This window comes from Theileria equi, chromosome 3, assembly GCF_000342415.1.
Source record: "Theileria equi strain WA chromosome 3, complete sequence".
In the NCBI taxonomy this organism is placed as follows: Eukaryota; Apicomplexa; class Aconoidasida; order Piroplasmida; family Theileriidae; genus Theileria; species Theileria equi.
This window is the reverse complement of record NC_021367.1, coordinates 2,133,551-2,145,783: the sequence shown is the minus strand read 5'-3', so window position 1 is coordinate 2,145,783 and position 12,233 is coordinate 2,133,551. Positions and strand designations below refer to the sequence as shown.

At 31.9% G+C, this 12,233-nt stretch overlaps 2 protein-coding genes across 2 annotated transcripts, besides 1 other annotated feature; one reads left to right on the top strand and one right to left on the bottom strand.

Moving 5' to 3' along the window:
* Positions 1-20: 20 nt before the first annotated feature.
* Positions 21-1,809, top strand: BEWA_010680 (methyltransferase, putative). The gene is made up of 3 exons (XM_004831260.1): positions 21-375; positions 411-623; positions 658-1,809. The coding sequence occupies exons 1-3, from the start codon at positions 81-83 to the stop codon at positions 1,074-1,076; spliced, it is 927 nt and encodes a 308-aa protein (XP_004831317.1). The 5' UTR covers positions 21-80; the 3' UTR covers positions 1,077-1,809.
* Positions 1,105-11,934, bottom strand: BEWA_010670 (hypothetical protein; the record flags this gene model as incomplete). The annotated part of the gene is made up of 1 exon (XM_004831259.1): positions 1,105-11,934. The coding sequence occupies one exon, from the start codon at positions 11,932-11,934 to the stop codon at positions 1,105-1,107; it is 10,830 nt and encodes a 3,609-aa protein (XP_004831316.1).
* Positions 7,426-7,446: a sequence feature (AT_rich).
* Positions 11,935-12,233: the final 299 nt, after the last annotated feature.

The following is a 12,233-nucleotide window of genomic DNA, read 5'->3' as shown; positions in this document are numbered from 1 at the left end:
ACGCATTCGTTGTGGTAGCCACTAAACATCCTTTACTCTTATTTCATTTATAAAATTATATTTTACCTATTTTTGGTATAATGATTTTTAGACATATCTCAGATACAGGACCTAGGCTCCTTCCATATCTTTTTTCTATGAGATCCAGGCCATTCGAGATTATTTATCGCAATAATTCCACAAATTCTTACACATCATCTTTTGTTAGATCTGTTTTCTCAAATGTAGCTTCAAATTATGACTTGATGAATGATTTAATGAGTTTAGGGATTCATCGTATCTGGAAGGCAGTTTTCGTGAAAGAAGTTATGCTAGGAGTTCAAAATATGATAAGACATCTTTCAAAACGCACTTTTGCCAATGAAAATGATTCAGGTGCGTGATTTTTCCCGTTTAACATGCATTTATAGCTGATGTACCTGTAAAAATATTGGATTTGGCCGGTGGAACCGGGGATATTACATTTGCATTGCTTAAACACTTTAAGGAGTTGAAAATGACTGATTCGCGTGGTTTTATCATACATAATGGTCCTAAAATAACTCCACAAATTTTTGTACTCGATCCCTCGGAAGAAATGGTATCAATTGGAAAAAACAAAGCCTCGGAAAGTAATACAAGTGGTGAGAATACATATTTACTATGTTTATTTTATAGATTCTATATTTTGGACTATTGGAGAGGCTGAACAGATGCCTTTCGATGATAATTCTTTTGACGTTATCACAGTTGCGTTTGGAGTTCGTAATTTTACTGATAGAAAAATGGGATTAAGAGAATGTTATCGTGTATTAAAACCCGGTGGTAGGCTGGTTATTTTGGAATTTAGTCATTGTGAGAATAATTTTTTCTCTAGCTTATACAAATCATATTCCAACTGTGTCATACCTCTATTGGGTAAATATGTTGCTAACGATCAAGGTGCATACGATTATCTTGTTGATTCAATAAGAAACTTCCCTAAGCAACATGAACTGGCGGATATGCTAACCAACTCGGGATTTGTTTACGTTTCATATCGAAATTTGACCAATGGAATAGTATGCATTCATTCAGCGTTTAAACAAGATGTATGAAAGTATGGGTTTAAAATTTATATGGTATTTAGTTCATTCTTCCTAGACAATTAGGAGCGCCACACAAACATTGTAACTTTCTGGTTTCGGATTCTACTCCAAATTGGTAATCATATGTCACTTCATCACCAGCCTTTAAGTCGGATTTTGCAAAAACAACGATGTGTTTTAGTCCATATTCACACGTTATTATACGACATAGGCAGTTCGGATCGCAACTGTGGTTTATGAATCTAGACATATTTCCCTTTCTTGTTGCATCAACAATAAGCTCATCATCTAACCTGAACATATAGCACGAACCATCCCCACCTTGACTTTCTGAATATATTTCTTCTCTCTTGTCACTGATAATGTCTCTGATTAATTCTCCTACATATTCAACAACTGGTTCACCAGCAGTAATGTCTTCTGTGGTGAATAAACCAAGACCGTGTATCGCCGATGGTTTTACATCCAGTCTTTTTTCTGGAGGTAAGGAAATTAAGTATCTATATTGCATGGCGTTATTACTCATGTCATACTGTTTTCTGGATCTGGTTCTATTCGTTCTGGAGTCACAATCTACTTCACATGGTTCTGAATCTTTAAAATCTAGAGTTGTACTAATTAGTTCATTCATATTTTTTCTACGTATTTTAAATGGAAAGTTCGTATAGTGTTCCCCCAAACAAATATTACCCTTTGTTATACTCGCATTCCCATTCCCTAGGACAGACTTTTCGAATGATGCAATCTTACTAAATTTGCTAGCTCTGTGCATGAATGCCATTGAAAGATCAAATCTCAGCTTTTGAAGCACAATGTGAAGATTAGTCCCAAAGAATGTTTCTGGCTCCATTGGTTTAACATTTGTAGATCCTATAAACCTAACGAACGTTTCATAGACTGCATTTATATTGGTTCCATGCGACAATCTCCTAGACTTTATATTAGAATTTGGAGGGAAAATTAAATCTATTGAAAAATATGGAACGCCATTTCTTGCCCTAATTGTGCAAATATATGAGTTTCTGTACGGGTTGGAATTGGTAGAATTCTGAGATTCCTCGGATGATCTAGAATTTGAATAATATTTTTTATTCCAAAAAATCCTTACGGAGGTAAATCCTATAGGATAAACCCTTCCATTATCACCAAACAGAAGTGCATCTCCTATGTTAAGGATGGTTAGTGAGCCTATTCTGATGACTTCTGATTGTAACTGATTATCTGAAGCATTCTCTGCATTAGGTCGTATGGATTTTTCTCTAGGAATTGTTTCTGATGAAAATGGGGAGTTGAAAAGATCAACCTTGCCATAGAGAAAATATTTTGAATCAAAATTATATTGTGATGGTACGCTATTCTGTGTACCCAAAATGTGGTTAATATCCAAAGAATGTTTACCAGAATATCTTTCTACTTCTAATTTTTCTCTAGGCTTTATTATTGACTCAATAAATCCGCTACCTTTTATTTCCAGTGGGTGACCGTACATACTATGCATGTAAGATGATTTAGCATGATTATATAATTGACTCCGTGAAACCATGAAAAAATCCAAATTTTTGTATGATACCATCTTTGGTATAATTCTAACAGACTGTAATATTTGTTTTAAAATCACAAAAGTGGAGTTTGGAGACATTCCCTCCAAAGAAAAGAATGCTTTAAGATTATTTTGATTCAAACATATTAAATCCTTTACCCTATTACCCCGTAATCCAGAGATAATATCCTTTCTAAAACATGACGTACACCATATTTTTCGCTTTGTAAAATAAATTTTTGCCGGGAATAAAAGATCAAATGAAGAATAATCGATCTTGAAAAGGTTTTCTTTACGAGCTATTGCACAAATTAATCTGTTACTTGCAATAAATGTACATGAAAGGTGAAAGGATACATTGCAAGACTTTCCAGAACAAATCACACTAGCTCCATTATTCTTACACCAGTGACATCGTGTAACAGATGCCTTTGTTAGGCAACTTTCAACGACAAAATCAGGTATTTGAACCGGAGGCATTATTGGCAAAGATAAAAGATTAAGGTTGTATACACGTTCTCTATGGTGGATTTCTTCCGATTCACCCTTTTCCTGGTCATCATTTTGAAGTAATGTAGCATACCTTTCCAAATTATCAACTTCAACATTTAATTTGTCTTCATATCCAAATAGTATATCATCAAAAACAACATTGAATGTTCTCGGAAGATAGATATTATCTACTGACCAAAGCAAACATTCAGAATGAATATAACCATTTCGCCACGGAATCAGGGAGCCTCTCAGAAGAGTACTTTCAGATATAGAGCAAAGACAACAAGAGTTATCCATATGTGGTGTAATGATATCTTCACTCACTTTTTTCTCCATAGATGCATCAGCATTGCAATATATTATCCTTGTTGGTAAAAGGGTTTGTAAAAATTTTAATCTGTCACAGGTATCATGTCCTAGTATATCCGATTGTTGCCTGAAATACTCTTTAAGCATAGGATTTTGTTCATATTCATTCTCTGAAAGATTTTTAACACTGCAAATACAACCAAAATTTTCTATGGTCTCATCACAAAGTGCTACATCACCTGTCACAGCCCTTGCGCTAACTGTTTCTACTATTAATGAGGCACCTACTCTTTTATATATCAAAGATTCTATATGATTAGATTTCCTAATAGTGCTTCTATTAAAACGTTTAACCATTTTTTTATATGTTAACTTCATAAAACTATTAAAATCATCAAGATTAAAATATGCACAATTCTTGGAATTTTCAATATTACTGTCTGTATAACTATCTGAATTTTCGAAAATTTTATGTCCATTTTCTTGATCAGTTAGTGTAGTTTCCACTTGTATTGACAAATCTTTGGGATTAGACATGTTTAATGAGGGATTGTATTTTTCTTGGGAATATAATTTTTTATATGAAATCTCTTGTATGTTTCTACAAAACTTACTAAATTGTGATAGAAAATATAGTATAGTTTCAGCTTCATAAGCAATTTTCCCTAATACGAAGGATGGGGATGCCGTTCCTTTGCCAATTCTTGCATGAGGTGTCAAGCAACATAAATCAAAACGTTGCTGAATGTCTTTATAAAAATTCAATTCACCATTTAAAATCAAATGTGCTAAATGCCTTCTAAAGTACGGGTATTTAATTGAATTCTTGTTTTGATACATTTCATCATTATCACCATTTATAATATAATACAAAACTTGCTGCATTCTTTTTGAGAGTAATTTTATAGAATTTTGGTTTAAATTAGCATCAGATAGTGCCTTATGAAAATTTGTATGAAAATCTAATTGTTTAAAAAATATTTTATAGGATAATAATTCCCTATAGGTCCAATAAAAACGAATAGAACTTGCAATTAGATTGGTAAATCTTTTAATCATAATATGATATGATGCCTTTATTCGCCGTTGTTTTAGAGAGGCTCTATTATTTTTAACGCTAGAGTTCATTTCTGTCATATTCCTATTGAAATCAGTGTGTTTAAAATTTGATGTCTGAGAAGCATATTTTAGTGGACTATAAACTTCAGAGGTATATTTCCCATCTAAATTTGAGTTATTTTCAGTTTCTCTATGTTTAAAAGTTTTCAATTGAGTATTTGTTGGATGTCCAAGTTTACTACAATTATTTACAACCCAATTTATATCAAACAGTGTATTATAAAAACTTTTCAATCGTGTGTCAAAATAATTTTCATTTACTTGGTTAAATATTTTAAGCATTTTCCTTTCATTGTGTATATTCAATAATGAGTGAATCCAGAAGGTATATATTACGGGGGATAATGGCGAATTGGCCATTGAAAGATAAATAGAGGACTGTATTCCTCCAGGAAAAAACGCCTTAGAATGAATGAAATTCTTCAAAAGTCTTTTAACCGATGTTTCTACAGCATTTTTGGGAAGGATAGAAGAACTTATAGAAAATATATATCTCATTATATTTTCACTCGTTAAAATAAGATGGCGGATTAATGATATCGTCTTTACCATAGTATTTGAAGACATTTGATCCATTTGTGCAAATGCAAGTTGCAAATCAAAAATATTTGAATGGCTACTGATAAAATCGTCATCAACCAGAAACCTTTTCTGGGCTATTAGAGTTTGGGATTCCTTAATATTAATTTTAGACAAATTTATACTTTTATCATCAGGAATAATATCCCGATTCCTATTATAAATATGCAGATTTGTGCCTTTTATTTTATGAATCATATTCCTTAGGTATCTTCTCCACGATTTACAAAGCTTACATAAAATAAAATTTGTAACAAATAATGGAGGAATTATATGCTCAGTAATAGTCTGTTCTCCATCGGGACGATCATGCTTATTGAATAATATACCCCCTTTTTGAATAAGAGTGCCGCACAATAGGCAATTTCCAATAATAAAATTATTATTTTCATTGTTCATGTTTGTATTTTCCCCATCATTTCCTTCATTACACTTCATTCTGATTTTCATAGAATGAGTATTAGTTGTGTTTTCTGATAAATTATCCATATTATAAATTTGTTGTATGATATCGAATTGCTCGAGCAACGATAAAGCCAAAAAAATTTGATTACTATTAAAGAATCTACTTTTCAAATCGCAAAGAACATCACCACATATTTTTCCACAGGTAAATATACCCGATCCATCATATTTCCATCCATTATTAATCCCATTGTCAATATTTGCGTTCGATTGGATTTGAAGTGGATTCATGGAGTCCGTAGGCATCCCTTTTAAACGATTTAAATGAAAAGATTTAGTGAATAAATATTCTGAATCATCGTGTGCATTTAAGATATTGTCTCCCTTTCCTTTAGTAAGTTTAGAAATATCAAATCCTCTGACTTTTCCGAATTGCCTATGACTTTCCGAATTACCCATCTTTAAGATATTAGAATAGAAATTATTCTTTGATTCGTTTGGATAATATACTCTATTTTTTGAAACTTCTGATTCGATACGTTTCAATAATTCATCACATTTGGCCAATTTTTTTGCAACATTCAATATCCTGGGGGGAAGAGGTTTGTTTGTATTGGTGTATGGAGGCTCTTCAATAGATTTAGAATCGTTTATACCTATAGAATTGCTTTCACTTGTTTCAGTCGAGAGTATAGTGTCATTAACATCTTCATTAATATGTTTAGGTGGAGAATCTTGGGAAGAACCAGAGTGAAGGACAACCGAGTAAGTATCCCTTCCAGGAATATTTGAGGTATTAGATTTGTCAATAACAACTTTGTTCATAATTTTACCATAAGAAGTTACATTGGAATCATCAACCTTTTGAGAATCGTTCATATTTAAGTTTGCCTTTAAAGTATTTGAAAAATTATTGGCTAAATTAAATTGCACATTAGGATTTGTCTGCATTATGCTATCATTAGTTCCAATTTGTAATTTTGACCTTCCAAATTCGTATGCACTTTTGTTTTTAAATACACTTCTACTTTTGTAATTTATGAAAGGTGTAATTTTGTGTTTATTGCTAACAGTTGCTATGAAATTTTCATGCAAAAGTAACGTTTGTGATTTATCATTTATCTGAGTTAAGTTGTCTGACAGATTCTGTTCCTTAATATCTCTAAACGGTACAAGTTTTCTCAAACAACTTAAATGAGTCGACAAGCCACATATAGCACATTTTACCGAGTGAATAGGGAAATTTTGTTCCATAGAAATCAATCTACCTGGAGCTATATTGTTTTTTGGTGGAATCAAATAAGGTTTTGGGAATGGAGTAGTTATTTTGCTTATAAGATCTTCATTCATATTTATATAATTTTGAAAACTACTTATTGCCGGCGTACTGATTGTTTTATCAAAATTTCTTGGGACAAAACTTGGAGTATTTATTTGTGGAGAGAAGGTATTTCGGGGTAATAACAACTTTGTAAAATCATTGATTTTTTCTTCCGTATCATCCGGAACCGGAGGTGTATAGTACAAGGCACAACTAATAGATCTTGGTATCCATCCTAAGACACTAGCAAATTCTAAGTTATTAATATTACCAATATCATATGAGTGGTTAGATGGAAACTTTACATCACAGTAATCACACTTAGAACATGATGAACACCTAAACTTATCATACTTAACTACGACTGGAGGATAAAGCAAACCGGCGCAGTAATAATGCATTGCTTCACCGCATATGACACAGAAAATCAAGTAATGTTGTTGTGAATATGATCCGCATACAATGCAAAAATCCTTCCAGAGAATTCCCAAATCTTTTGTACCATTAAAATAGTTAGAAATTTCATCTAAAAATGATTCATCATCTAAATATAGCTCCTTAGGATTATCATCATCAATACTTTGGAGAAGTATAAATTTTTTATTTTTTATCAAATCATCATAAGTTTCATGAATATTACAAACACCTTTAAAGGTAATTTTTCCCATCAAAGATAAAACTGAAGATATAACATAATTAAGGCCGCATGGTACAAAGGATTTGGGGAGGAAATTTTGTGACAATATCAGGGTTTTTTGATAACTTGATATACCAAAGATCTTATATAATAATGTATCAAAGCCAGATTGGAAAAAATCATCATATTTTCTTTTGTATACATGATTGTTATGTAGATTTGGAAAGCTACCACTAAATTCATCGGTTTTGGAACTTGTTACAAAATCATGGTTTGTATCATTTCTTTCCTTATTCTTTAAAGCACTTTCGTCTGAAAATAAATTCATAACTCCTTCGTTTCCATCAGAAGCGATTATACAATTATTCCCATTATCATTATTAGAATCAGCGTAAGAAATATCAGAGATATAAGGTTCTATAGGTAATATGTTGTCACCTTTGCGTATTTCACTTTCAAATATTGAATCAATTTCGGTTAGAGATAACTGCATAATGCTACTCACAATTTGTTTACACTTCCTCTCGAAAATGTTCGCGAATTTATAAATCTTAGTATTTGGCATATTGACCATTTTGGCATTATATGGAATTAAAAATATGTCAAAAATAAAATCATTTATATTCTTATACTCTCCATTTTCTAGTTTACTCAAAAGCGTTATTAGATTCATTGGTCTAGTCACTAAGCGCCAATAGACGACGCAACCTGGGGAAACAGGATATCTAAACTGATTCAACTTATCAACTAAAAAAACCTGTTCCAATAACTTCATACATCTATAAATTTTGTTAGATGATCTACACACTTTACAACGGTAGTTTTGGCTCCTGGAAGATGGGCAATCAGTTATAATTTGAGCAAGATCATCACATTCTACGTGGATCCATAGCTTACAGCCTTCACATTGGACCCATTTCTGTGTAACAGAATCATAATTCGTCCACACTTTGTAGCATACCCCGCAAAAATTATTTTTTTCTAGAGATTCCCAACATTTTAGACATAAAAGAAAAAACAGACCCCAATGTAGATACTCTGTACCATTAGTATCCCTATAGCCACAAGAAATACATTGAGAGCACCAATCACATTTCCATGACTCAATAAAAAGCAGATTTGGTACGGGTGGATTGCAACAGTTTCTGTGAGCGGAAAGATTACAAGAAACACATTTAACATCCTTAACTTTTACTTCCTGTGAATTTCTTTGAAGACTATCCAATTTTTCCTCAAAAGATTGTGGATATTGCCTAGAAGATTTGGATGATGGATCATAAATGTTATCCACCTGACAAAACCGCTGTTTGGCTGATTTATCATTAATTGGCATACAACAATATGTACATATTGAACAATCATGGCACACCCAAGAATCCGATTCACTACTTCTTTCAAAAATCGGGAACAACAGCATATGGTCTTCTTTACCGGATGGATTCGTAGGTAAAGGCCCAGAAAATAAATGTTTTAACTCTTTCTCACTTGATTTAGCAGACTTCCCAGATGTTTTAGTATTACTACCACCATCATTGTGATAAATTATGTCATAATCATTATAGTTGCCAACCAAATCAGGTAAGGATGTAATATTTGTATTATATGTTCCACTAGATGATTGATTTCTAAATATTTTGCACATAAGTTTATGGTGTGATAAACGCTTTATAATATTATTGTTTGTCATAATGGGGGATGGCTTTCTTAAGTGTTGATACTGAAGACATTTTGCATGGTAAAAACCTTTACAAGTAGAACACTTTAATCCCCAATGAACAACCTTTATCATAGTATCAGGTTGTACAGACTTTTTTATACCACAGATCTTCCTTATCCAAAAAATTATTTTTACACAGAAATATAACAATGATCGGCCGTAAATATTTATAAGATCTCTTTCAAAACTTCCTAAGATTAGGGATGTTATATCTAAGTTATTTTCCAACAATGTTTTTATAGTTTTCTTATTATACTTTTCCAACTCACGTAGTGAAGCAATCGTACTATGAAGAGGGTTGTGAAAAAAGTAATTGGGTTTGTCAAATTTAAGTTTACAGATCTTAATAAACTCCATTATTGTCATAGTAACATCAAACTCTCTGGAAGAAAATCTAGAAGGGAATGCATTAAAATTCTCCCTAACGTAAATAATTCTTTTGTTACAAACTTTGCATATCGGTTCTTCATCCAGTAACTTTGATGACGTGTTATACGTGCTTTTTGAATGCCGAAGTGCAAAAGATCTATCAAATACAACATCACTACTTAAAATCAATACATATTTAGATTGTGAAGTTATCCAACAAACAGAATCAGAAAAATAATCATCTGAATTATCCCTTAGAAAATTTGTTAGAAGGCTTTCGTCAGAGGTACAAAATTCTTCCTTAATTAGATGCACAAAAAACGCTCTACATTTTGGATCCCAATATTTAATTACGGCATAATTCCAGTAAGAATCGTGATTTGGTATTTGATTTTTGTCTACTTGCGTAAACTTAATTAAATAACCAACAAATGTGAAACCAGAATTAGAATCATTGACATCTAAAACAAATGGTTTTAATGTAACATTGTTTGGTTTTATGGTTGTTTCATTGGTATTTTTGATTCTTTTATTTCTATTATCTGAAAGTGTGGTATTCTCATCCGTTTTTGACTGCATTTTAATTGTTTTTTCATCTTCCGTTTGTTTATAAGGTGCACTTCTTTTTGGCGGTGTCAACTCGTTTTTTTGGTCATTTTTTACATCTTTAAGAATCTTATTCTCAGAATCTGTAGATTGTAGTTCCTTTACCATTCTCCTAGTTATACGATGTATGGAATCCAATGTTAAATCATCTTCTGTAATTTGAGATTTTTCCTGTAAATCAGTTATCCCATCATAGGAATATTTGCCATTTATATCAGATAAATCGTTTTCATTTACTCGCCTATTCGGTGTGTTTGTCTTATTAGGATGTTTTGATACCGTAAAAGGATCTGCTACATTAAAAATTATCACCTCCGAAGTTTCGCAACCACCCATTTTATTAGAAGACAAAGAGGTCAATTTATAGTATCCATCAGCAGTAAAGATTTGAATTGCGATGAAGCAAGATAAACAAGAAATTTCTGAGTTCGAAGCATCTAGCATGGAGCATTTTTTGTAGCTACAGAGCTCAAGGAATATTCCCTCATCATATTCAAAATTTTTAGGTATATCTTTATACTTTTGAAAGAATAAATTGCGTAATATTATCTGTTTTAATGCTGAAAGTTCTTTATCCTCAATAACACAAGTTTCATCATAGGTTTTTATATTAGAATTATTATTAATCTTTCTGATATTTGGTTTAATTTTTCCATCAATTCTGGAAAACACTATACACCAATGATTATCTGAGTAAAAATCTGATGATAAACCTAGGGGTGATAAGCATGATAGTGATGCAACATCCTTTGGTGAGTTTTGTGTTTGTGGTAGATTCCTACTCCTTTTTATATCAAATAGGTAATTTTCCACATTTATTGACTTAAGAACAACGCAAAGGTCTACCTTAGAACCCTCCTCAAACAAAGCAATATCCTCAAAAATGAAACACGATAAAGGACCATAATCAAGACCATTTTTATATGTTGCTGTATTATGCTTAAAATCATGCAAAAAATCGTTTGTGACTGTGATTGAATTGGCGAACTTTGAATTTAGCTTTGGAAGTAGATTCCTAATCCTTGAAAAGGATACCAGACCATAATCAGTTATACCTTTTACTAAATATACTCCTGGATATACTTCTATATGTGTTTGTTTGGTTTTCACCAGAACTTTCGTATTTTTAGCTTTATATTCACAATTGACAAGTCTATAAAGTATAAAGTGACTTTTAGGTTTTAGAACCATATCCATATCAAATTCAAGATTGGAAAGCATGTTTTCAGATTCTGAACTATTCCTTAGTGACACATTTGATCTATCATGAGCTGATTCTCGTTTTTTATACGACTTTTCATCTTTTATAAATGAACTATTTTGCGTATTTTTACTGTGACCTTTTATTTCTGCCTGATTGATAGATTCTGTTTTTCTTACGACTGTTCTTTTCTTTGTACTAGATTTGTTATCTTCGATGGATGATTGTTGAAAATAATAATCAGATCCTTTCTTATGTGTTGGAGGTAAAGTTTTTGCGAAATTACGTCTATCGGTTCTGGATATATCCTTGCACCAATCCATGTCAATACATAGGCCCATCAATTCTCTGGGTATGTCATTTTTTACCCTAGACCTTTTTTTAGGTGAATCATGTTCAAACATCTCCGGATTATTTAATATGCCATCCGATTCATCTTTCTTTATTACATGTGCACTTCGCACGTTGTGTTCGTTTATAATCTTTGATTCTAAATTAGATAAATAGCGTACATTTGGATCTATTTTTGAATTATCTGCGTTATAGTTCCATGAATTGAAACTAGACATCAGTGAATAGATGTACTTTTGAAGACTATCTATCTTTAATGCGATACTAATTATTGAAATCGCTCGCGATATAGCTATTTATATCAAAATATATGATAGATATAAATGCAAATGACATGATAAATGGTGAGATATGCACAAATCTTGTTCATATAAAATTAGAAACTAGCAAATGGAATCCATCATATGATAGGAATATTAAATTCAAAACAGCATAATACATCAAGTTCAAATCACTCTTAAATGATTAAAGCGCATGGTTTATAAATTAATTATGTCAAAACAACATAACAACAAGC

What these genes read in the sequence shown, in the direction of transcription:
- BEWA_010680 (XM_004831260.1), top strand. Translation starts at nt 81, where the DNA reads ATGATTTTTAGACATATCTCAGATACAGGACCTAGGCTCCTTCCATAT. An exon ending in TGCCAATGAAAATGATTCAG is followed by an intron (nt 376 to 410) that starts GTGCGTGATTTT and finishes ATGCATTTATAG; the next exon opens with CTGATGTACCTGTAAAAATA. An exon ending in CTCGGAAAGTAATACAAGTG is followed by an intron (nt 624 to 657) that starts GTGAGAATACAT and finishes TTTATTTTATAG; the next exon opens with ATTCTATATTTTGGACTATT.